At 42.4% G+C, this 22,899-nt stretch overlaps 1 protein-coding gene and 1 non-coding gene across 4 annotated transcripts in view; one reads left to right on the forward strand and one right to left on the reverse strand.

Moving 5' to 3' along the window:
• Positions 1 to 9,872: 9,872 nt before the first annotated feature.
• Positions 9,873 to 10,015, reverse strand: LOC122679717. Its single transcript, XR_006336507.1, has one exon. It is a non-coding gene; the product is annotated as a small nucleolar RNA SNORD97 (small nucleolar RNA).
• A 163-nt stretch (positions 10,016 to 10,178) lies between these two features.
• Positions 10,179 to 22,899, forward strand: part of NBN (nibrin) — a 57,008-nt gene continuing 44,287 nt past the window's right edge. The window contains exons 1-6 of one of the 3 annotated variants that reach the window (XM_043879221.1): positions 10,244 to 10,373; positions 10,985 to 11,177; positions 12,239 to 12,369; positions 16,667 to 16,815; positions 17,555 to 17,714; positions 20,129 to 20,232. In XM_043879221.1, coding sequence (XP_043735156.1) covers positions 16,742 to 16,815; positions 17,555 to 17,714; positions 20,129 to 20,232 — 338 coding nt within the window. In that variant the 5' untranslated portion in view covers positions 10,244 to 10,373; positions 10,985 to 11,177; positions 12,239 to 12,369; positions 16,667 to 16,741. Of the gene's footprint in view, positions 10,374 to 10,466; positions 11,178 to 12,238; positions 12,370 to 16,666; positions 16,816 to 17,554; positions 17,715 to 20,128; positions 20,233 to 22,899 lie in introns of those variants that run through there. The other 2 variants (XM_043879219.1, XM_043879220.1) reach the window with 2 other exon arrangements.

The following is a 22,899-nucleotide window of genomic DNA, read 5'->3' on the forward strand; positions in this document are numbered from 1 at the left end:
GAACTTAACTTCTCAAACCTTGAGCTAATCAATGCATTTTTCTTATGAAAATGTTTGTCTTAGGCTATGTTAATGTACTATGTATTTACCCTAGACTCTGTCTAACTTATATGCAGAGCACATCATGAGAAACGCTGGGCTGGAAGAAGCACAAGCTGGAATCAAGATTGCTGGGAGAAATATCAATAAACTCAGATATGCAGATGACACCACCCTTATGGCAGAAAGTGAAGAAGAACTAAAAAGCCTCTTGATGAAAGTGAAAGAGAAGAGTGAAAAAGTTGGCTTAAAGCGTAACATTGAGAAAACTAAGATCATGGCATCCGGTCCCATCACCTCATGGGAAATAGATGGGGAGACAGTGGAAACAGTGTCAGACTTTATTTTTTGGGCTCCAAAATAACTGCAGATGGTGATTGCAGCCATGAAATTAAAAGACGCTTACTCCTTGGAAGGAAAGTTATCACCAACCGAGACAGCATATTAAAAAGCAGAGACATTACTTTGCCAACAAAGGTCTGTCTAGTCAAGGCTATGGTTTTTCCAGTGGTCATTATGGATGTGAGAGTTGGACTATAAAGAAAGCTGAGCGCTGAAGAATTGATGCTTTTGAACTCTGGTGTTGGAGAACATTCTTGAGAGTCCCTTGGACTGCAAGGAGATCCAACCAGTCCATCCTAAAGGAGATCAGTCCTGGGTGTTCATTGGAAGGACTGATGCTGAAGCTGAAACTCCAATACTTTGGCCACCTCATGCGAAGAGTTGACTCATTGGAAAAGACCCTGATGCTGGGAGAGATTGGGGGCAGGAGGAGAAGGGGACGACAGAGGATGAGATGGTTGGATGGCATCACTGACTCGATGGGCATGAGTTTGAGTAAACCCCAGGAGTTTGTGATGGACAGGGAGGCCTGGCGTGCTGCGATTCATGAGGTAGCAAAGAGTCAGACACAACTGAGCAACTGAACTGAAGTGAACTGTCTTCAAGTCAGTCCCGCCTAAAGGCTCAGAACCGACTTGACAAACCAGTATGTTATACTCATGCATTGTTCTCCTAATCTATGTTAATGAAACTGTATATTTCTATGGAAATCTGCCCATCTTCAAGATTTACGTCAATCGCTTTATGGCCCAGGATGACTCACTTGGTGCCATTGTAATCTCAAAATGCATGTTGTGGGTGAGGGGCCTGGTGCCATTCTCCAAGCTTTGAGACATTTCCTCTCTCTAATTAGCAGGCTACTAGTAGCTATATAACATCTGGCTAAAGACTGGCAGGGGGGGCACTCATTCTGCCCCCTTCTGATGGCTATGTCAGAAGCTTTCTGTATCTCTTTTATACTTTAATATAACTTTATTACACAAAAGCTCTGAGTGATCAAGCCTTGTCTCTGGCCCCGGGTTTGAATTCTTCTCTAGAGGCCAAAATCCTGGCCTCTTTCGTGGTTCAGCAATAACCTTTCCCCTGGAGGGCTACAGTCCATAGAGTTGTAAAGAGTTGGACTTGACTGAAGCAACTTAGCAGGCAAGGCAGGAGTATTAAGAGAAGAGCTTGCACTAGCAGGGTGCAAGTAGGAATGGACAGGATGGGCGACTCCCCAGTATTTACCTCCTTACTAGGTGACAGAGCTTCCCAGGTGGAGCAGTGGTGAAGAAGGAACTCATAGGGCCTGGACTCCATCTCAGGCCTGTCCGTGCTGACCATGCTCGGCCGCCTCTCCAGTGGACTCTGAACTCTGTGCTTCATTCCTACAGAAACGGCAACAGAAGGATAAGACCCCTCTGGGCAGGGCAGTCTTGAAGATCATATCCAGGTTACTCCTCGCCTGAGAGAAAACATACTCTAATGACCCCTGCCTCCGGACAGGTCATACATTTTTTTCTGTCTCTATCGGAATGTAACCACAGGCTTATCGGTTATTAACTGGTTGGAATGTAACCGCGGGCTTATTGGTTATTAACTGTTTGAACACATAACACATGAATGACGGGGTTATTGGGATTGTATTTACCCTTCCTTTGTAAGTCTCAAGGAATTTGGGGTGGTGGGTTGGGACACGTATACATGGGGTATAAAAGATTTTCACAAATGCTGGTCGGGGTCCTTGGCTAAGAGGAGACTCTGCCTTGGGCCTGCCGGTGTAATAAACTGCACTCCACTATTTGCATTGTCCTTCTGAGTGAGTTTGTTTCCCGGAACGTGTGGCTATAACAGTGGTAAATAATCCGGCTGCCAATGCAGGAGGAAACAGACAGAACGGGCTCCATCTTGAAAGCAGGACTCTATCTTGGGCCAGACCGTGGACTTTGAGCTATATGCCCAGTATCTATGGAAACGACATACCAACTGGAAAATCAGGCCCCCCAGAAGGAAGAGCCCCAGGGTTCGTACCTAGACTCTCCATCTAAAAAAATACCCTAATTATCTGTGCAACCGAATAGAATCATGAATTCTATTATGCTTATTGGGGTATGACCACAGGCCTATTGATAATTGTCCACTGTTAACTACCTAGGCTTAAGGCATATGAATCACGGGTTAACTTTGATTATATCTTTCTTTTCCTTTGTTCCTTTGTATAAGGTTTTCACAAAAACTGGTCAGAATCCTTGGCTAAGAGGAGACTCTGCCTTGGGCCCGCTGGTATAACAAACTGCACTCCACTATCTGCATTGTCCTTCTGAGTGAGTTTGTTTCCCAGAACTCATGACTACAACATTTGGTGCATTGGCTGGGAAACTCCTCACTTTGAGGAGAAAAGTCCCATTTGGGACTACTCCAAGGCCTTGTGGCTTGAATCTTCTAGAGGGGGGAAGGTGCCTTGCCCTTCTGGAAGGATTCTGTTTCTCAATGCCCGGACCTTTCACGTTAGCAGGTGGTGGACGGCAGCAGGGGAGGAGGAACCCACTGGGAAGGGTGGAAGAGGGGGCCTGATCACCCCCCTGGGAGAGACTAGAAGGGGCATGGACTCACAGGAGCCTGGAATAGGCAGGTGGCAGCTATTGCTTAGCACGCAGGTCGACGAGCATGTTAGGGCTTAAGGAAATTTGTGAAGGTCATTAGGAGGTGGTGTCCATGCCGTCTTGGGGAAAATTATTACCAAGCAATCGCCAGGGGGTTGTTAGGAGAAGAAACTTGGTCTTCGTGTGCTCGTATTCTGCCCTCCCCAAGGAAGTGTCCCATCTGCTGTGAAACTCTTGACCCTCTCGGAATTGTCAGGCTAGAAGGAGGGGGATACATAAGTGAGTACGAATTGGCTTTTCTGGAGATGGCCTGGGACGTGGGATATTTAACCCATCTGTGTTTTCATCTGCACCTGATCAAGCCCACCAAGGCAGAATGGACTTTCAAAGTTAAGGGAGAAACAGTCTCGGACCATGTGGTGTTCTGGTTCGGCCATACTAACTGGCAGATGAAGACACGCCAATCCCCCTTCTCCCTCTGGGATCTGGGAGGTAAGGGTCTTCTCACCCCAATTAGGAAGGGGATAGAATGGCAATTTAAGTGTTGCATTGAGTGGAAATATCAGAAGTACATAGGGTACTGAGAACTTCGTAGACAGAACAAAAAGGAAAAGTAGAAGACGGTCCAAGAAGGTAAACAAGATGGGAGGAAATTAGTCTAAGGCAACTGAATTGGAGTGCATGATTAAAAATTTAAAGAAGAGACTTGGAAGAGACTATGGGGTAAAGATGATGCCTAACTGCCTCCACATACTCTGTGAAGTCGAATGGCCCCCTATAGGAGTAGGATGGCCACCAGAGGACACCATGAACTTAAAAATATAGGAAGCAGTCTATACAGTAGTCACAGGAGAGCCAGGACACCCGGATCAATATCCATATATTGACTCATGGCTAGGGTTAGCTCAAGATCCTCCTCCTTGGATGAGGTTCAATATCCAGAAGGGAAAGAGAAAAATATTAATGGCATGAAAATTGACTGATGATAAAAAAGAAATTCTACAGGATATGGACGGGGATGACCTGCCCCTTCCCCCATACTGGATGATGACACGCACGCTGCCCAGTTCTCTGCCAGGACCTGAGGCCGCCTTAACGCCTGATCCAGGCCAGGTGAAGTTCCTGCAGCGGCCGCCGCTCCTCTGCCAGCCGTCCCGGAGATCATAGAGCCACCGTTTCAGCAGGCTCCGATCCCAGCGATGGAGACCTATGGTCAACACCCCTGGGATTCCACCTCAGCTGGACCTCCTAGATTGTGTCCACCTCTCCCGGTGAGTACTGATGGGAAGGGGGAAGAAAACACAGGAATTAGTCAGAGGCTGCACTCCACCAAGGAGCAGGGGGAAAGAACCCCACTCCAGATGCCCCTCAGAGAGCCACAACATCCTCCGGTTCAGGACGCATGTGGGCACTACCATCAGCCCCCTGTAGCCTATTATCACCAGCCATTTTCCTCTACGGATGCATTAAACTGGCAGAGAGTATGCTCCACGGTACTCGGGGGAGCCACAAGCCATGATTAGGCTAATGGAGACTGTTTTTCAAACCCACTGCCCTACATGGGATGACATAATCCAACTACTAGTCTCCCTTTTCAGCCCTGAGGAAAGACACAGGATCCTAACTGAGCTCTGAAAACGGTTCAGAGAAATGGCACCGAGGGGACTGCAAACCCGCAGAGGTGGGCAGAACTAGCCACCCCCGATGAGAGCCCCAACTGGGACTGTGACGCAGAGGAAGGGAGGGGTCACCGGAGAGACATCGGGCGGCTATTTTACAAGGCCTCGAGAGAGGGGCCCGGAAACCCATGAGTATGGCAAAACTCTCCGAAGTGATTCAAAGGGAAACGGAATCACCCTCTGAGTTCTACGGTTGTGTGAGGCCTGTAGACTTTATATGCCAATAGATCCAGAGGCCGCTGGGTCTCAGATGGTGATAAATGCAGGCTTTGTGTCTCAAGCCTACCCCGAAAATGTCAGATGGGGGAGCACCAAGTGATTCATGAATTTTTGTACATCCCTGAATGCCCACTCCCTTTGTTGGAAAGAGATTTGCTATCTAAATTGGGGGCACAAGTGACCTTCCCCCCTCCCCCCAAAAGACTCACTCTTCGAGTGGGCTCAGTTCAGTTCAGTTCAGTTGCTCACTCGTGTCTGACTCTTTGCGACCCCATGAACCGCAGCACGCCAGGCCTCCCTTTCCATCACCAACTGCCGGAGTCTACCCAAACCCATGTCCACTGAGTTGGTGATGCCATCCAACCATCTCATCCTCTGTCGTCCCCTTCTCCTCCTGCCCTCAATCTTTCCCAGCATCAGGGTCTTTTCAAATGAGTCAGCTCTTCACATCAGGTGGCCAAAGTATTGGAGTTTCAACTTCAGCATCAGTCCTTCCAAGGAACACCCAGGACTGATCTCCTTTAGGATGGACTGGTTGGATCTCCTTGCAGTCCAAGGGACTCTCAAGAGTCTTCTCCAACACCAGAGTTCAAAAGCATCAATTCTTCAGTGCTCAGCTTGCCTTATAGTCCAACTCTCACATCCATACATGACCACTGGGAAAACCATAGCCTTGACTAGACGGACCTTTGTTGGCAAAGTAATGTCTCTGCTTTTTAATATGCTGTCTAGGTTGGTCATAACTTTCCTTCCAAGGAGTAAGCATCTTTTATTTTCATGGCTGCAATCACCATCTGCAGTGATTTTGGAGCCCCCCAAAATAAAGTCAACCACTGTTTCCACTGTTTCCCCACCTATTTGCCATGAAGTGATGGGACCAGATGCCATGATCTTAGTTTTCTGAATGTTGAGATTTAAGCCAACTTTTCCTCTCTCCTCTTTCACTTTCATCAAGAGGCTCTTTAGTTCTTCACTTTCTTCCATAAGGGTGGTGTCATCTGCATATCTGAGGTTATTGATATTTCTCCTGACAATCTTGATTCCGGCTTGTGCTTCCTCCAGCCCAGCGTTTCTCATGATGTATTCTGCATATAAGTTAAATAAGCTCAACCAACTATTTACTCTCCCTCTCGGTAACCCCTCAAGATGAATGGAGGTTGCAGGATCTCCTGGAAGGGAAACTAGATGGGCTCGACAGTCGAGAGAGAGAGTGTTAACTCAACAATTCCCTGAGATCTGGGCGGAAGACAATCCCTCCAGGCTTACAAAACAACAAGTTCCAGTGGTAATAGTACTCAAAAGAAAGTGAAGTCACTCAGTCATGTCCGACTCTTTGCGAACCCATGGACTGTAGCCTACCAGGCTCCCCTGTCCATGGGATTTTCCAGGCAAGAGTACTGGAGTGGATTGCCATTTCCTTCTCCAGGGGATCTTCCCAACCCAGGATCGAACCCGGGTCTCCCGCATTGTAGACAGATGAAACCCTATACAATTACGTCAGCACTCCTCTTGGGCCTGCCAGGCCTTGCTAATCCCTTAACTCTCCGTGACTGAAAAGGACAAGGTGGCCATGGGCGTGTTGTCCCAGACTATGAGGACATGGGACAGACCCGAGGCTTAGCTCTCAAATTGGCTGAACAATGTTGCCACCGGGTGGCCGAGATGCTTACAGGCAGTTGCTGCGGTTGCCTTACTGGTCCAGGAGGCAACCAAGCTGACTCTGGGCCAAGATTTGATTGTAAAAGTCCCGCATGAGATCAACACTCTCCTGCGAGGGGACCTACATACATGGCTGTTGACATCCTGTTGACATTACTCAGTACCAGGGACTATTACCCCATGTTACTGCTGAGCTTTGTCAGATCCTGAATCTGGCCACTCTCCTTCCTGTGAGAGAAGGTGGGCACTCAAATGAGCACCAGGAAATCCTAGAAGAAGTTTACGCCAGCAGACCTGACTTGAGAGACCAGCCAATCCTGGACCCAGATTGGGTCCTGTACACCAATGGCCTCAGCCTGGTGAAACGAGGACAATGACTGTCAGGATACGCAGTGGTCATGGAAGAAACCATCGCTGAGGCTAGCTTTCTGCCATCACACTGGTCTGCTCAACGGGCCAAACTATATGCTCTAGTCCTGGCCCTCCAGCTGTCAAATGGTAAGAAGACAAACGTTTACACAGACTCCAGGCATGCTTTCCACATTACATGTACAGGGGGCTCTGTATAAGGAGAGAGGCCTTCTGACAGCTAGTGAAAAAGATAATAAAAATAAGGAAGAAATTCTGACCCTATTAGATGCTGCCTGGGAACCAGAAAGGGTCGCAGTCATACACTGCCAAGGACATTAAAAAAAAAGATGCCTCCCAGGCTTGGGGAAACAGACTGGTAGATAAGACCACTAAACAAGCAGCTGAGGGCTTGGGGGTGACAAGTGAAGCCCCTATTAAAGCTTTCGTATTGGCAGAACTAATGGCCTGAACTAATGCCAGACTCTCCAAAATACGCTGAAGCCCAAAACCAACTAGCCAAAGCGGAAGGGGCCATTGAGACTGAAAAGGGATGGTGGGAATTGCCAAGTGGCAAATTATTGGTACCAGAGGAGCTGGCACCCACTCTGGTGAGCCAGACTCACCAAGCAACCCACCTAGGCCATGATAAACTGGAAGAGCTAATTTGAAAATATTTCTTGGGTCCCCACTTCTCTTCCCTATGCAGGACAGAATCTCAGGGCTGCACTGCCTGCTCACAGGTCAATGTTGGCTCTCGGCACAGACAGAAACCTCCAGGGATTCAGGTAAAAGGCACGCTGCCCTTTGAACACCTGGAAGTGGACTTCACTGAAATGAAACCTCACCGACACTACCCTTACCTGCTGGTCATGGTATGTACGTTCTCGGGATGGGTAGAAGCTTTTCCTTCCCGGACTGAAAGGGCATCAGAAGTAGTCCGGTGCCTGCTTAGGGAGATAGTTCCCAGATTTGGATTTCCTATCAGCATTGGATCGGACAATTGCCCGGCTTTTGCAGCTGACTTAGTACAACAAGTAAGCAAAACTTAAAACATCAAATGGAAACTGCACATTGCATATAGGCCCCAGAGTTCTGGGATGGTGGAATGAACCAACCGGACACATAAAGAGACACTCTCCAAATGGATCACAGAGACTGGCTGCTCTGGGTGGACTTGCTTCTGATGGCTCTGTTCAGACTCAGGATGACCCCACCGTCCCATGGCTATTCTCCATACAAAATTGTGTATGGGAAGCCCCCTCCCATAACAAAACAGATGTCAACAAATTTGCCTCTCGTAAGGGGAGATGAGATTTCACAGCAGATGGAACAACTGGGTAAGGTAATAAATCAGGTAACTAAGTTTGTACAAGAAAGGGTGCCGTTCCCCCTTGGGGAACAGATTCATGAATTTGTGCCTGATGATCAGGTGTGGGTCAAGGAATGGAAACAATGTGGAGCCTCCTTGACTCCACATTGGAACAGTCCATATACTGTTGTTCTAACCACCCCTACTAAGTTGCAGGTATCACTTCCTGGATCCACCACATGAGGGTGAAAAGAGCAAACCACGCAGACCTGGAGGACGCCAAATGTTCTACACAAAAGGACCCCACTGATCCCCATGAAACCAAGATCATCTTAAAAAAGAAGAAGAGATGAAGCTCTACAATCAACTGCTGCTACAAGGACTTGCCGGTATCAGCACAAAGAGGGACCTGTGCTATAATTAAAGTTGAACGTTGTGTGTATATTCCTGATTTATCTGGCAATGTATCAGCTGCTTTAGATGACACGAAAACCCAGGTAAAAGCAATGTCAAATGAAAACATTCCTTTCTGGACTTCAGTCCTATCTCGGGTGAAGGGTGATTTGTGGAAAACTATATTCACCATTGCTATAGTTCTGCTTTGTGGGCCCTACATTTTATAATGTATTATGAACTTTGTAACCCAAAGGTTGGTGTCACTCTCCCAAATTGGCAGAGAGCCAGGGTATAATATATCCCTATGAATGATGCTCATACTATGAATTAAGAGCATCAAGAAGGGGGAATTAAGGAGGAAACAGACAGAACATGCTCCATCTTGAAAGCAGGACTCCATCTTGGGCTGGACTGTGGACTTTGAGCTATATGCCCAGTATCTGTGGAAACGGCATACCAACTGGAAAACCAGACCTCCCCCCCCCCCCCAGAAGGAAGAGCCCCAGAGTTCATACCTAGACTCTCCATAGTCTAAAACAATACCCTAATTATTTGTGTAACCGAATAGAATCATAAATTCTATTATGCTTATTGGGGTATGGCCACAGGCCTATGGATAATTGTGCACTGTTAACTACCTAGGCTTAAGGCATAGGAATCACGGGTTAACTTTGATTGTATCTTTCTTTTCCTTTGTTCAGACTAGTATCACAGAATTTGGGGAGCTGGCTACAACATCAAGACACACTGGTTGATTCCTGGGTTGGAAAGATCCTTTGGAGTAGGAAATGTCAACCCACTCCAATATTCTTGCCTGGAAAATTCCATGGATAGAGGAACCTGGAGGGCTACATACAGTTCATGGGGTTGCAAAGAGTTGAATGGGACTGAGCATCAAGCCATGAACATGAGCAGAAGAAAGAACAACATTAAGAAGCAGACAAGTTAGGAGAAGTTGACTCGTGCTTGAAGAAGAGTAAAAATAATGAGTTTATTTTGGGTGAAATTCTTATATTCACCATAATGACCATCATCATTAGGATCCGTATCAAGGAGTGACTGCAACTTAAGAAATTGCAAAAGTAGGGAACTACATAACTGGTCACCACGTTAATATCTTTAATTAGAAAGTCTCTTGGGATGGCTTTGAAACTGATTTTTTTTTTTTTTTTTTTTTTTTTTGAGGTCGAGTAGTGTCATGTTAACATTCAAGAAAGTAAAACCAATAATTACCTCTGCAGTAGCTCATTAACAGCTGGTAACACATGGAGGTCAATGCATCAGAGATTAAAGAAAATGTGATTGATACATAATCTTCGCTCATAGGACGCTGGACATTCAAAGAAAGAAAAAGTAGTACAGAAGAGAGAGAAAGAAGGTAAAGATAAAGAATTCCAGCATTAAGTCCTCTTAATAATGCGTCTTTTTTTTATAATCATCGGGCTGAAACTGATTTTTAAAGTAACTTACATTCACAAGCAGGAAAAAAAAAAAATCGATAATCGTGTGGATTCCCTGAAGACCTTAAAATGGGATCCTAGACAGCACGTTTAGCTACAGAGCGGCCATTCCTTTCCTAACCACCGGGTGGCAACCAAGTGCCAATGTCACTCTCTTGTCTGTCCCTACCCTTTCCTAGGCGGGCGCGGCTTCCGGCTCTCCGGGCTTCCGGAGCGCGCACGTCACAGTCTCCGCCGCGCCCGCCTGTTAGCAGTGGTTCAGCTGCCGAACGTTGGCCGGACTCTGGGGGACCTAGCCCCATGTGGAAGCTGGTCCCGGCCGCGGGCCCTGCCCGAGGTAAGGACAAAAGGTGGAAACGCGGGGGCCCGATTTCTCGAGAGCAGCTGCGGCGGGCGAGGGGTTTGCGGAGCGCACTTCCGGTCCGTCGTCGCCTCTTCCGCCGCCTTCCCGCGCTGCCTCCGGTCGCGCGCTGAGAGGTGGCGGGAACCGGTGCGAAGACTGCGTGAGGGCCCGCGCGGTCTTCTAGGCGGGGGCTGCGGTGCTTGCGAACCGGGCTTTGGCCTGGCGGGTGGGATAGGCGTGGGCCGCTGGGCCGCTCAGTGACCTCCCGGGTCCTTTCAGTCAGGTCGGCCAGCCCCACCTGGCGGGCCCGGCTCGCAGCCGTGTTTCGATGATGCGCTCCATTGAGCCTTGGCCGGGTACCCTGTTGTGACAGCTCGTGTTTTCAAGCTTTTGAGGAAACGCTCAGAATACATTGACAGAGGCTCCAGGACCTTGGCGAGCACGTCGTTTATTTTTGTTGGGAGCCACGGAGATGACTTGTGTCAATGGCAACAACGGGAAAACAGTTTCAGTTTTGTTTCCAAGCTTTTTTTTTTTTTAACCTTTTGGTCATCAGAACAACAGAAAGTTTTTTGCTTTTGTTTTTTCCTCTTTTGCATTTCTAGCAAGGAAGATGGAAATTGCATGTAAATTGGTTGCCTAGAACGTGTAAGCACTTAATTAGTTGGTAGCTAAGCGGGTGTAGCCTATGATTGGTCTAGCCCTCAGGAAGTTTACATTGTGATTGAAAAAAAAAGATCTCTGTAGAAGCTAAATGGACCGGCAGTGTAAGGCCGTATGGAGAGGCCCAAACGAACGGTAAGGAAAATAAAGCCTGTAATAATACTGTAAGTAATATTACAAAGACTCAAAGATGAGGCGCTTTGTGGATTTGGAGCATTGCAGAGATAGGACATAAACTGTGATGGACAAGTTTCCAGGAACATTTGTAGCTTGTGGCTGGCTTTTTGAGTTCGCGTAAGGAAAATGCCCCTAGTGCCAATGGGTAGCATTTTTACCTTTCAGAGGATCTTGAACTCTTTTCAGAATGTAGTGGAAGCTATGGGGTGCCATCCTTCTAGGGAAGGTGTGACTAAAGCAACCGCAAAAGTTTTTTGTTGAGACTCCACTCTAGGTTAAAAATCTGTTTGACAAAGTATAATCTAAGTCTGGTCAGGGCTTACCTGGACTCTTTTCTACTTGTCTAATTTAACTGCTCTAATTACCCTACCACTCCAGTGGTCCCAGACTAAACTCTGCTAGTCTTCAACATATATGCCGTTCCACCAAAAATTTGTGATTTACAAAATTTTTTAATAACCCTGTCCCATTGTTCTAAAAGTTACCTTTAACGTAAAAAAAATACCCCAAATTATGCACTTGAACCTGGTTTGGAGTTTTCTTGCAGTGATCTATATTATTTACTGTTCATGCGATACCATACTTTTTAACTGCTCTCACTTTGTGGGATATTTTGCCACCTGGTAGAGAAAGTTCCCCTAATAATTACATTTTTCTTGACAGTTTTTCACATTATATTTTTCTGATGAAATTTTGAATTTGTTTATCAAGCGCCAAACAGTATTTTGATTTTGTTTGGTGATGCATTAAATGTTAATTTAATTTAAATTAAAAGTTAATTTGGGCAAACACTGACAATTTTCAAAATTATTTTCTCTTTAGAAAAGTGGTAGAGCATTCTGTTTAGATTTGCCTCCTTCAGTGAAGCTTTAATAGAAAACATGTTTGATTTACATAAAGTTGGTTGTTAGCATTTAAATAGCAAAATAAAAATATTTAAATATTTGCCATACCTATGTCTAATTACATGTTTATGTTTATGTGTATCTGTAAATTTACTTTTTAAAAAAATCTCTTAGAACCATACAGACTTTTGACTGGTGTTGAGTACATCGTTGGAAGAAAAAACTGTGGCATTCTAATTGAAAATGATCAATCGATCAGTCGAAATCATGCTACATTAACCTCTAACTTTTCTGTAACCAACCTGGTAAGTCACTATTTCGTTTGCTGACAGTAAGGGAATTGAAGTCACAAAAGATTACCTTGGTGTATATGTAAGAGAGAGTTTTGGAGACTTTTCATTTTATAGAACTGTTTTCTTTAAATGTTAGCAAAATTAAATATGTTTTTGCAGTGGTACTGGTGGTATTTGTTTATTTTGAGGTTTGAAGTTTCTATTTCAGTATTTTACTGTTTGCGTTAGTGACTGAGAAACTCAAATGAAGTAGACCATGTGTATATTTACTTGAACATTTACTGAGTGATTTTTGTTGTTGTCATTGTTCAGTTGCTAAGTCATGTCTGACTCTTTGCAACCGCATAGACTGCAGCATGCCATCCTCCCCTGTCTTTCACTGCCTCACAGAGTTTGCTCAAATTCATGTCCATTGACTCAGTGATGCTATCTAACCATATCATCTTCTCCCATCCCCTTCTCCTTTCCTTTCCATCTTTCCCAGCATCAGGGTCTTTTCCAGTGAGTTAGCTCTTCACATCAGGTGGCCAAAGTATTGCAGTTTCAGCATCAGTCCTTCCAATGAATATTCAGGATTGATTTCCTTTCAGGTTGACTGGTTTGATTTTGCAGTCCAAGGGACTCACAAGAATCTTCTCCAGCACTATAATTCAAAAGCATCAATTCTTTGGTGCTCAGCCTTCTTTAGGGTCCAACCCTCCCATCCCTACATGACTACTAGAGAAACTGTAGCTTTGACTATGTAGACCTTTGTCGGCAAAGTGATGTCTCTGCTTTGCAATAATACACTGCCTAGTTCTGTCATACCTTTCCTTCCAAGGAGCAAGCGTCTTTTAATTTCATGGCTGCAGTCAACATCCACAGTGCTTTTGGAGCCTAAGAAAATAAAGTCTGTCACTGCTTCCACTTTTTCTCCATTTGCCATGAAAGGATGGGTTTGGATGCCTTGATCTTATATTTTTGAATGTTGAGTTCCAAGCCAGCTTTCTCACTCTCCTCTTTCACCCTCATCAAGAGGCTCTTTAGTTCCTTTTTACTTTCTACCATTAGAGTGGTATCATCTGCATATCTGAGGTTGTTAATATTTCTCCTGGCAATCTTGATTCCAGCTTGTGATTCATCCAGCTTGACATTTTGCATGATGTATTCTGCATGGAAGTTAAATAAGCAGGGTGACAGTATACAGCCTTGTACTCCTTTCCCAGTTTTGAACCAGTCAGTTGTTCGTGTCTGGTTGTTTTTTGAAACACATACAGATTTCTCAGGAGATAGGTAAGGTGATCTGGTATTCCCATCTCTTTAACAGTTTCCACAGTTTGTTGTGATCCACATAGTCAAAGGCTTTAGCATAATCAATGAAACAAAAGTAGATGTTTTCCTGGAATTCCCTTGCTTTCTCTATGATCCAGTGAATGTTGGCAGTTTGATCTCTGGTTCTTCTGCCTTTTCTAAACCCAGCTTGTACATCTGGGAAGTTCTTGGTTCTTGTACTGCTGAAGCCTAACTTGAAGGATTTTGACCTTGACCTTACTAGCATTTGAAATGCGCACAATTGCATGTTTGAACATTCTTTGGCATTGCCCTTGTTTGAGATTGGAGTGACAACTGACCTTTCCCAGTCTTGTGGCCACTGCTGAGTTCTGCAGATCTGCTGTCATATTGTGTGCAGCACTTTAAAAGCATCATCATTTAGGTTTTTAAATAACTCAGCTGAAATTCCCTTACCTCCACTAGCTTTGTTTGTAGTAGTGCTTCCTAAGGCCTGCTAGACTTCACATTCCAGGATGTCTGGCTGTAGGTGAATGATCACACCGCTGTGGTTATCCAGATCATTGAAACCTTTTTTGTATAGTTTTGTGTATTCTTGCCGTCTCTTAAAATCTTCTACTTCTGTTAGGTCCTTAGCATTTCTTCCCTTTATCATGCTCATCTTTGCATGAAATGTTACTTTGATATCTCCAGTTTTCTTGAAGAGATCTCTAGTCTTTCCCATTCTTTGTTTTCCTCTATTTCTTTGCATTGTTCATTTAAGAAGGCCTTCTTATCTCTCCTTGCTGTTTTCTAAAACTCTGCATACAGTTTGGTATATCATTCCCTTTCTCCCTTGCCTTTCACTCCTCTTCTTTGCTCAGTTATTTGTAAGGCCTCCTCAGACACCCACTTTGCCTTCTTGCATTTCTTTTTCTTTGGGATGGTTTTGGTTGCTGCCTCCTGTACACTGTTACGAACTTCTGTCCTTAGTTCTTCAAGCACTCCGTCTACCAGATCTAATCCCTGAATCTATTCATCTCTTTCACTGTATAATCATAAGGAATTTGATTCAGGTCACACCTGAATGGCCTAGTGGTTTTCCCTACTTTCTTCAATTTAAGGCTGAATTTTGCAGAAAGGAGCTCATGATCTGAGCCACAGTAAACTCCAGGTCTTAATTTTTGCTGACTGTATAAATCTCCATCTTCGGCTGCAAAGAATATGATCAGTCCATTTCGGTATTAACCATCTGGTGATGTCCATGTGTAGAGTCGTCTCTTGTGTTAGAAAAGGGTGCTTGGTATAACCAATGTGTTCTCTTGGCAAAACTCTGTTAGCCTTTGCCCTGCTTCATTTTGTACTACAAGGCCAAATTTGCCTGTTGCCCCAGGTATCTCTGGACTTCCTATTTTGCATTCCACTCCCCTGTTATGAAAAGGACATCTGTTTTTGGTGTTAGTCCTAGAAGATCTTGTCGGTCTTCATAAGACCGGTCAGCTTCAGCTTCTTTGGCATCAGTGGTTGGGGCATAGACTTGAATTACTGTGATGCTGAATGGTTTTCCTTGGAAACAAACGGAGGTCATTCTTTCATTTTTGAGATTGCACCCAAGTACTGCATTTCAGTCTTTTGTTGACTATGATGGCTACTCCATTTTTTCTAAGGGATTCTTGCCCACAGTAGTTGATATATTGGTCATCTGAATTAAATTTGCCCATTCCCGTCCATTTTAGTTCACTTATTCCAAAGATGTCAATGTTCACTCTTGCCATCTCCAGCTTAACCACTTCTACTTTACCATGATTCATGGGCCTAACATTCCAGGGTCCTATGCAATATTGTTCTTTACAGCGTTGGACTTGACTTCCTCCACCAGACACATCCACAACTGAGCATCGTTTCTGCTTTGACCCAGCTGCCTCATTCTTTCTGGAGCTGTTAATAATTGCCCTCCTCTCTTCCCCAGTAGCATGTTGAACACCTTCCAACTTAGGGGGCTCATCTTCTCGATCATATCTTTTGCCTTTTTCATGCCGTCCCTGGGTTCTTGTGGCAAGAATACTGGAGTCGTTGCCGTTTCCTCCCCCTCGGTATGTAAGCACTCACACGTTGAATGCTTACTGTGTGTCAGCACTGTGCTGGAGCGTGGGAACAGAGCAGTGGGTGGACTCGTGACTCCTCCTTTAAAGAGTCACATAGCCATATGAACACTTGTGTTTGCCGTGTATCTTAGGTTTTCAGAAGGAGAATGATTTGCTTTACTATCCCTAGTAAACAGCTGGTATATATGCCCCACAGCTCCTTTGAATAACTGAGTTTGTTTTGGTGTGTTGGTTGATTTAATTATAAAGGTGGACTTATAATTAAACCAACCAAAACACATATATAATTAAGCCAGCCAAAACAACATCTTATCTATCTATCTATCTATCTATTTATATATCTAAGAGGTGTGCTCATGGTAATGCTGGTGGTAATGATGAAAGAAAAACCACTATTTTGAGGTAAGATTGTATCAGCAGCAAACATTGAATCTGTTCAGTAATGTTTAGGTTTTGTGTCTGTATTCTTTTAGATTAAAAAAAAGCATTATTGTTAAAAATCCTAAAGAAAAAGTAGAATTGTTACTTCAAGTTAAACACTCTGGCCTTTTCTCATTGGACTGATTTTTTTTTCTATGTGATTTTGATAATATTAAAAAAAAAAACAAAAACCTTAGGAATGAAACTGTCATGTTATATATGAAACAATTTGTACAAAGGCAAATAGTCCTCACATTGAGAGGTCAGGAAAATCTCCACTGACTTAGCAAAAATAAAGAAAATATATGTTCTAAGAGGAATGATTCTGAAATTAAGACATTTTTCTCTTAATTGCTAGTTGAGTAATCATTCTTTGCATGCAACCAAAACAATAACTGTATTGTGTACTGTGTTGGGAGGTTAGCCGCCCATCGCCTATTCCAAAAGTTATCAACCTTTTCTTTTGAAACCTTTTCCCTTAGGAACAGTATTTATGGAGTAGTAAGAGACTTTATTTATTGATTCTTTTTTTTTAGAGTCAAACAAATGAAATTCCTGTATTGACAATAAAAGATAATTCTAAGTATGGTACCTTTGTTAATGAGGAGAAAATGCAGAATGGTCTTTCTCAAATTTTGAAGTCAGGGGATAGAGTTACCTTCGGAGTGTTTGAAAGTAAATTCAGGTAAGAATTTTGAAATTGATATTAAAATGGACAACTTTATTTTGGACCAATCAAATTCTAAAGGAAAAGGATATTTATAAATAATGAATTGGAGCTAGTCTATTTAGATCCTACTTAGCATAGTAGGATGGAGAAGGCAATGGCACCCCACTCCAGTGCTCTTGCCTGGAAAATCCCATGGATGGAGGAGCCTCGTGGGCTGCAGTCCATGGGGTCGCTAAGAGTCAGACACGACTGAGCGACTTCACTTTCACTTTTCACTTTCACGCATTGGAGAAGGAAATGGCAGCCCACTCCAGTGTTCTTGCCTGGAGAATCCCAGGGACGGCGGAGCCTGGTGGGCTGCCGTCTGTGGGGTCGCACAGAGTCGGACACGACTGAAGCGACTTAGCAGCAGCAGCGGCATAATAGGATAGCAGTGAATTTTGCCTAGTAGTGAACTTTGCACTGTATGTGGTTAGTGCATTTTGTTAATCATACCTAACTGACCTAAAGTGAATGAGAATTTGAGTGGGCCCTGAGAATCTTGATGGGGCTACTTTTGATTGATTCTGCATAGGTCGAAGTGTAGTGTTAAGCTTTTGATCATTGATGTTTTTCTTAATTGCAACTTAAGACTGATAGTTTCGTTCGAACTAAGTTGAAACGTTTAGTGATACATAAAAATCAAAATAACAGTGTGTAATGTGAGCGTGAGTTTACTGTACAATAAACTCATATAACTTATTTTTATTTACAGAGTAGAGTATGAACCTTTGGTTGCATGCTCTTCTTGTTTAGATGTCTCTGGGAAAACTGCTCTAAGTCATGCCATATTGCAACTCGGAGGACTTACTGTAAACAATTGGACAGAGGAATGTACTCACCTTGTCATGGTATCAGTTAAAGTTACCATTAAAGTAAGTTCAGTGCATTGTTATTATGTTAAAGTAAGTTCTGTGAATTTAAGTTTTTTCATTTACCCACTATACAAAAATGTCTTAAAAGTCATTTACTTTAAAATTATCCCAACTGTTGGTTGTAGATATGTATATGCCAAACAACTCCATACCTACCGTATAGGCTAAGAATGGTTTTTCAGAAACATTGTTTATTATCTACCGCAAGCAAAAAGCACATGAAATTATATTTCAAATTTTGATTTAGCATTTAAATGATTTATGTAATCCTTTCACCAAGAAATGTTTTCAGTCTAAAAGCAAAGCATTTAGAGGTTAACTGCCCATCTTCAAAGTAAGAAGTCTATGTCTTTTCTTCCTCTAGTCTCTGATATATCTCACTGTTTCATGCTCTTTTGTTTAATTTTTATTTGGCTTTAGGCCCTAATGACAAAAACTTTTTAAAAATAGTTTAATATTACCTTAATGTATTGTCACAGTCTAGAGATATATAGATATATGCCTTTAGAAGATGCTATTTGTTAAAATAGTGGTATATTTTGGTATGTTTTCAGATTTTGCATCTTCGTTAGATTTGGTTAATCCAAAGCTAATTGAAGAATGACTTTGGGAGGTGATTCGTCTCCTTTCAACAGTTTGTCTGTAGATAATCTGAGATTGTTTTAGGCTTTTATCTATGGTGAAAAGCAGCAAATATTTAGATTCCTTTATTAGATGATAAAATCCTTTGCCATATAATTAATTAAATTAGAATATGTGTGTTATAGCTAAATAGGTGTCATAGAGAAAGAAAGGTTTGCTGTTCAGATTGAACCTCATGTTAAACTTGTGTCTTGGTGGGGTTTTCTCTGATCAGAAATTGTCATCTTTGTAAGTTTATGAAATTGATATATAAATTCAACAGAATGATTAGCTTCTTGAGTACTAATTTATGCTAATAAACCCAGATAATAGATTCATAATTCAGAATGTCCATTTATTAATTTACAGTAGAGATACGCCTTTATAGTGACCAGAATGTTTACATATGGCTCCAGCTTAGTCCCCTTAAAGATACCAAGGTCCCTGAAAAATGAAATAGGTAATCACGCCCTTGCTTGGTGAATATAAAGTAAGAGCAAAGTCAGTTAGGTGGTCTTGAAAGAAAAGGGAACGTAAACATTCAGTTCAGCTTTTATTTTCTAAAGAGGAAACTGAGGCTTGGAGCAATTAAATCCTTTGCCCAAGATCACATGTATTGGAGCTTACTCAGTCCAGTGTTGAATTGCTCATTACTGCTTCATGCAGGAAGTCAATTATTTCATTTATATTTGTGGTTCATAACTTTCAGATTCCATTCTTGAGAGATACCCTGAATTGCTTGCTCACATTTAGGTAATTCCCCATGTTTATTAGAAACATACTTACAAGTTCTTTAGCTGGATTATTTCTTAGAATTATGCTGAATCTTCTTTATTTTCATTGCCAATCATGATATTTTTTAATCTTTTTCAAACTGTGGATATAACTTATTTGAGGCTTACGGCTTAACTCACTCACCAGGTGAAGTTTCTTCTCTGCTCCAGCTGTGTACACTGTTATTCCTTTATTTACTTTCTTAAAAAGACTGTCCCATAGTTATTAATACAGTCAGTTTGAAAGGCAGTTAGGCTGAGAGCTCTCATGTTTATCTCTTGGTGCTGTCTTCTCAAGGCAGGCGTTACATTTCCTTAATTCTAAGATACATATTTTAATGTTTTTGTAATTGACATTTCAAAATTGACTTGTATTTTGTTATGTTGTTTGGCCCTGCCTCCAGCAGTTTTTACATCAACACTGTAATTTGTGACTTTTTTCCCACCTTTAATAGTGATGGTTTATTGATACTTGAATTAGCCTATATGTTATGTTTGTTTGTTATTTCACAGGTCTCACTGCTTTTTTAGCATATAGGCCTTTGTTTTGTGGGGGTCTAACTTACATGAATTTCAGTTACCACAGTTTATTTTTAATTTTTGTTTTATATTGGAATATAGTTGACTTCACAGTGCTGTGTTTCAGGGGCACAGCAGAGTGATTCAGTTATACACAGACATATACCTATTGTTTTTCAAATTCTTGTCCCATTTAGGTTACTACAGGTTATTGAGCAGCGCCCCTTGTGCTATACAGTAGGTTATCTATTTTCAATATAGCATTGTGTTTATGTCAGCCCCAAGCTCCCAGTCTATCCCCCTCATATATTGTAATTGGTAGCTTCTTATAATCAAGTGATTATATAGGGATATGTACACTAAAACTAAGCCATGACCCAAAATTGACTTCTGTTTTATAGATTGTGTCTCTGTTATAAATTTAAAGTGACACGAGGAAAACTAGAATTTTAAAAAAGCTAGGGTATGAGTATATGTATTCACATGTTTTCTTATTTTCAGACAATATGTGCACTCATTTGTGGGCGTCCGATTGTAAAACCAGAATATTTTACTGAATTTCTTAAAGCAGTTCAGTCCAAGAAACAACCTCCAAAAATTGAAAGGTATATTGTGTATTTGAAATAACAAAATATGACATGCAAAATACGATTGCACTGGCTTGATTTAGGTTAACTCCCTCTTTATTGATTGTTTCAGGATATAATATTGCAGTTCAGCGTTATTAATGAAATTTTTTTGTTACTGTGTGCTGAAAGTTTACCAAGCAATTCTTTGTTGATTTTTCTTTATCTTGGTGAAACAGATGTGACATGTGTGCCAGTATTTAAAGAGAAACATTGAAGGATAGCAATGACCCCGAGGTAGGACCAGTGGGCACACACGCTGGTGCCGGGCATCGTGCACGCAGGGCACCTGGAATTGTGAGGCGCAGCAGCCTGTTACAGAGCCAAAATCAGGCTTACTACCCTCTTTGAAAAATGAGGATAGTACTTGTACTGCTCCATGTTTTAAGTATTTCATGTTATTAGTATTTTTTTTCTAGTGGTATACACCAAGGCTGAACTTACTGAATTGTAATAGGTGCTTATTAAAAGAAATGTAACTGATTTGCAATATTCGGAAAGATTCATAATAGCTTTCTTATTTATGTAATTTTTTTGGGTGCTATGCTAAATTTGTGAACCACTGGACTAAGGAACTGTCTACTATATCTATTGCATTAGTCACGTCTGCAGTAACATAAACGGTGGTTTAGGAAGAAGATACTTGTAATTTTTCTTTTTAGATTGCATGGTTAGAATACTGGACACTATAAAATGGGTGAGTGTTTTTAGTCAACATAAGAACATGCTTAAAATGTATGTCAGTAGCTTATAGTCTAAATGACATAACAGGTTTGAGGAAGTTTTAAAAAAATCTAAAATTCTATGCAAATTAAGTATTTAACTACAAATTTAAATTAAGTATTAACTGAGTTCAGTTCAGTTCAGTCGCTCAGTCGTGTCCGAAACTTTGAGACCCCATGGACTGCAGCACACCAGCCTCCCTGTCTGCCACCAGCTGCCGGAGTTTACTCAAACTCATGCCCATTGAGTTGGCGATGCCATCCAACCATCTCAACCTCTGTCGTCCCCTTCTCCTCCCATCTTCAATCTTTCCCAACATCAGAGTCTTTTCTAATGAGTCCATTCTTCGCATCAGTTGGCCAAAGTATTGGAGTTTCAGCTTCAACATCAGTCCTTTCAATGACTATTCAGGACTGATGTCCTTTAGGATGGACAGGTTGGATCTCCTTGCAGTCCAAGGGACTCTCAAGAATCTTCTCCAACACCACAGTTGGAGTTGTTCTTCAGCCCCCAGCTTTCTGTATAGTCCAGCTCTCACATCCATACATGACTACTGGAAAAACCACAGCTTTGAGTAGACAGACCTTAGTTGACGAAGTAATGTCTCTGCTTTTTAATATGCTGTCTAGGTTGGTCATAACTTGAATCCTTCCAAGGAATAAGTGTCTTTTGATTTCATGGCTGCAGTCACCATCTGCAGTGATTTTGGAGCCCCCAAAAATAAAGTCAGCCACTGTTTCCCCATCCATCTGCCATGAAGTGATGGGACCGGATGCCATGATCTTAGTTTTCTGAATGTTTAGCTTTAAGCCAACTTTTTCACTCTCCTCTTTAACTTTCATCAAGAGGCTCTTTACTTCTTCTTCACTTTCTGCCGTAAGGGTGGTATCATCTGCATATCTGAGGTTATTGATATTTCTCCCGGCAATCTTGATTCCAGCTGGTGCTTCCTCTAGCCCAGCAATTCTCATGATGTACTCTACATATAACTTAAATAAGTAAAATAAAAGTTAAAAAAGTTAAATAAGCACGGTGACAGTATATAGCCTTGACTTACTGCATTTTCTGTTTTTGGAACCAGTCTGTTGTTCCATGTCCAGTTCTAACTGTTGCTTTCTCAGCTGCATGCAGATTTCTCAAGAGGCAGGTCAGGTGGTCTGGTATTCCCATCTCTTTAAGAATTTTCCACATTTGTGGTGATCCACACAGTCAGAGGCTTTGGCATAGTCAATAAAGCAGAAGTGGATTTTTTCTGGAACTCTCTTGCTTTTTCGATGATCCAGTGAGTGTTGGCAATTTGATCTCTGGTTCCTCTGCCTTTTCTAAAACCAGCTTGAACATCTGGAAGTTCACAGTTCACATATTGCTTAAGCCTGGCTTGGAGAATTTTGAACATTACTAGCGTGTGAGATGAGTGCAATTGTGTGGTAGTTGAAGCATTCTTTGGGATTGCCTTTCTTTGGGATTGGAATGAAAACTGACCTTTTCCAGTCCTGTGGCCAGTGCTGAGTTTTCCATATTTGCTGACATATTGAGTACAGTACTTTCACAACATCATCTTTTAGGATTTGAAGTAGCTCAACTGGAATTTCATCACCTCCACTAGCTTTGTTTGTAATGATGCTTCCTGAGGCCCACTTGACTTCGCATTCCAGGATGTCTGGCTCTAGGTGAGTGATCACACCATCGTGATTATCTGGGTCGTGAAGATCTTTTTTGTATAGTACTTCTGTGTATTCTTGCCACTACTACTTCTTTTTTTTTTTTTTTGGCCACTTCTTCTTAATATCGTCTGCTTCTGTTAGGTCCATACCATTTCTGTCCTTTATTGAGCCCATCTTTGCATGAAATGTTCCCTTGGTATCTCTAATTTTCTTGAAGAGATCTCTAGTCTTTCCTGTTCTATTGTTTTCCTCTTATTTA

The sequence above is a fragment of the Cervus elaphus genome, chromosome 21 (genome assembly GCF_910594005.1).
Source record: "Cervus elaphus chromosome 21, mCerEla1.1, whole genome shotgun sequence".
NCBI lineage: Eukaryota > Metazoa > Chordata > Mammalia > Artiodactyla > Cervidae > Cervus > Cervus elaphus.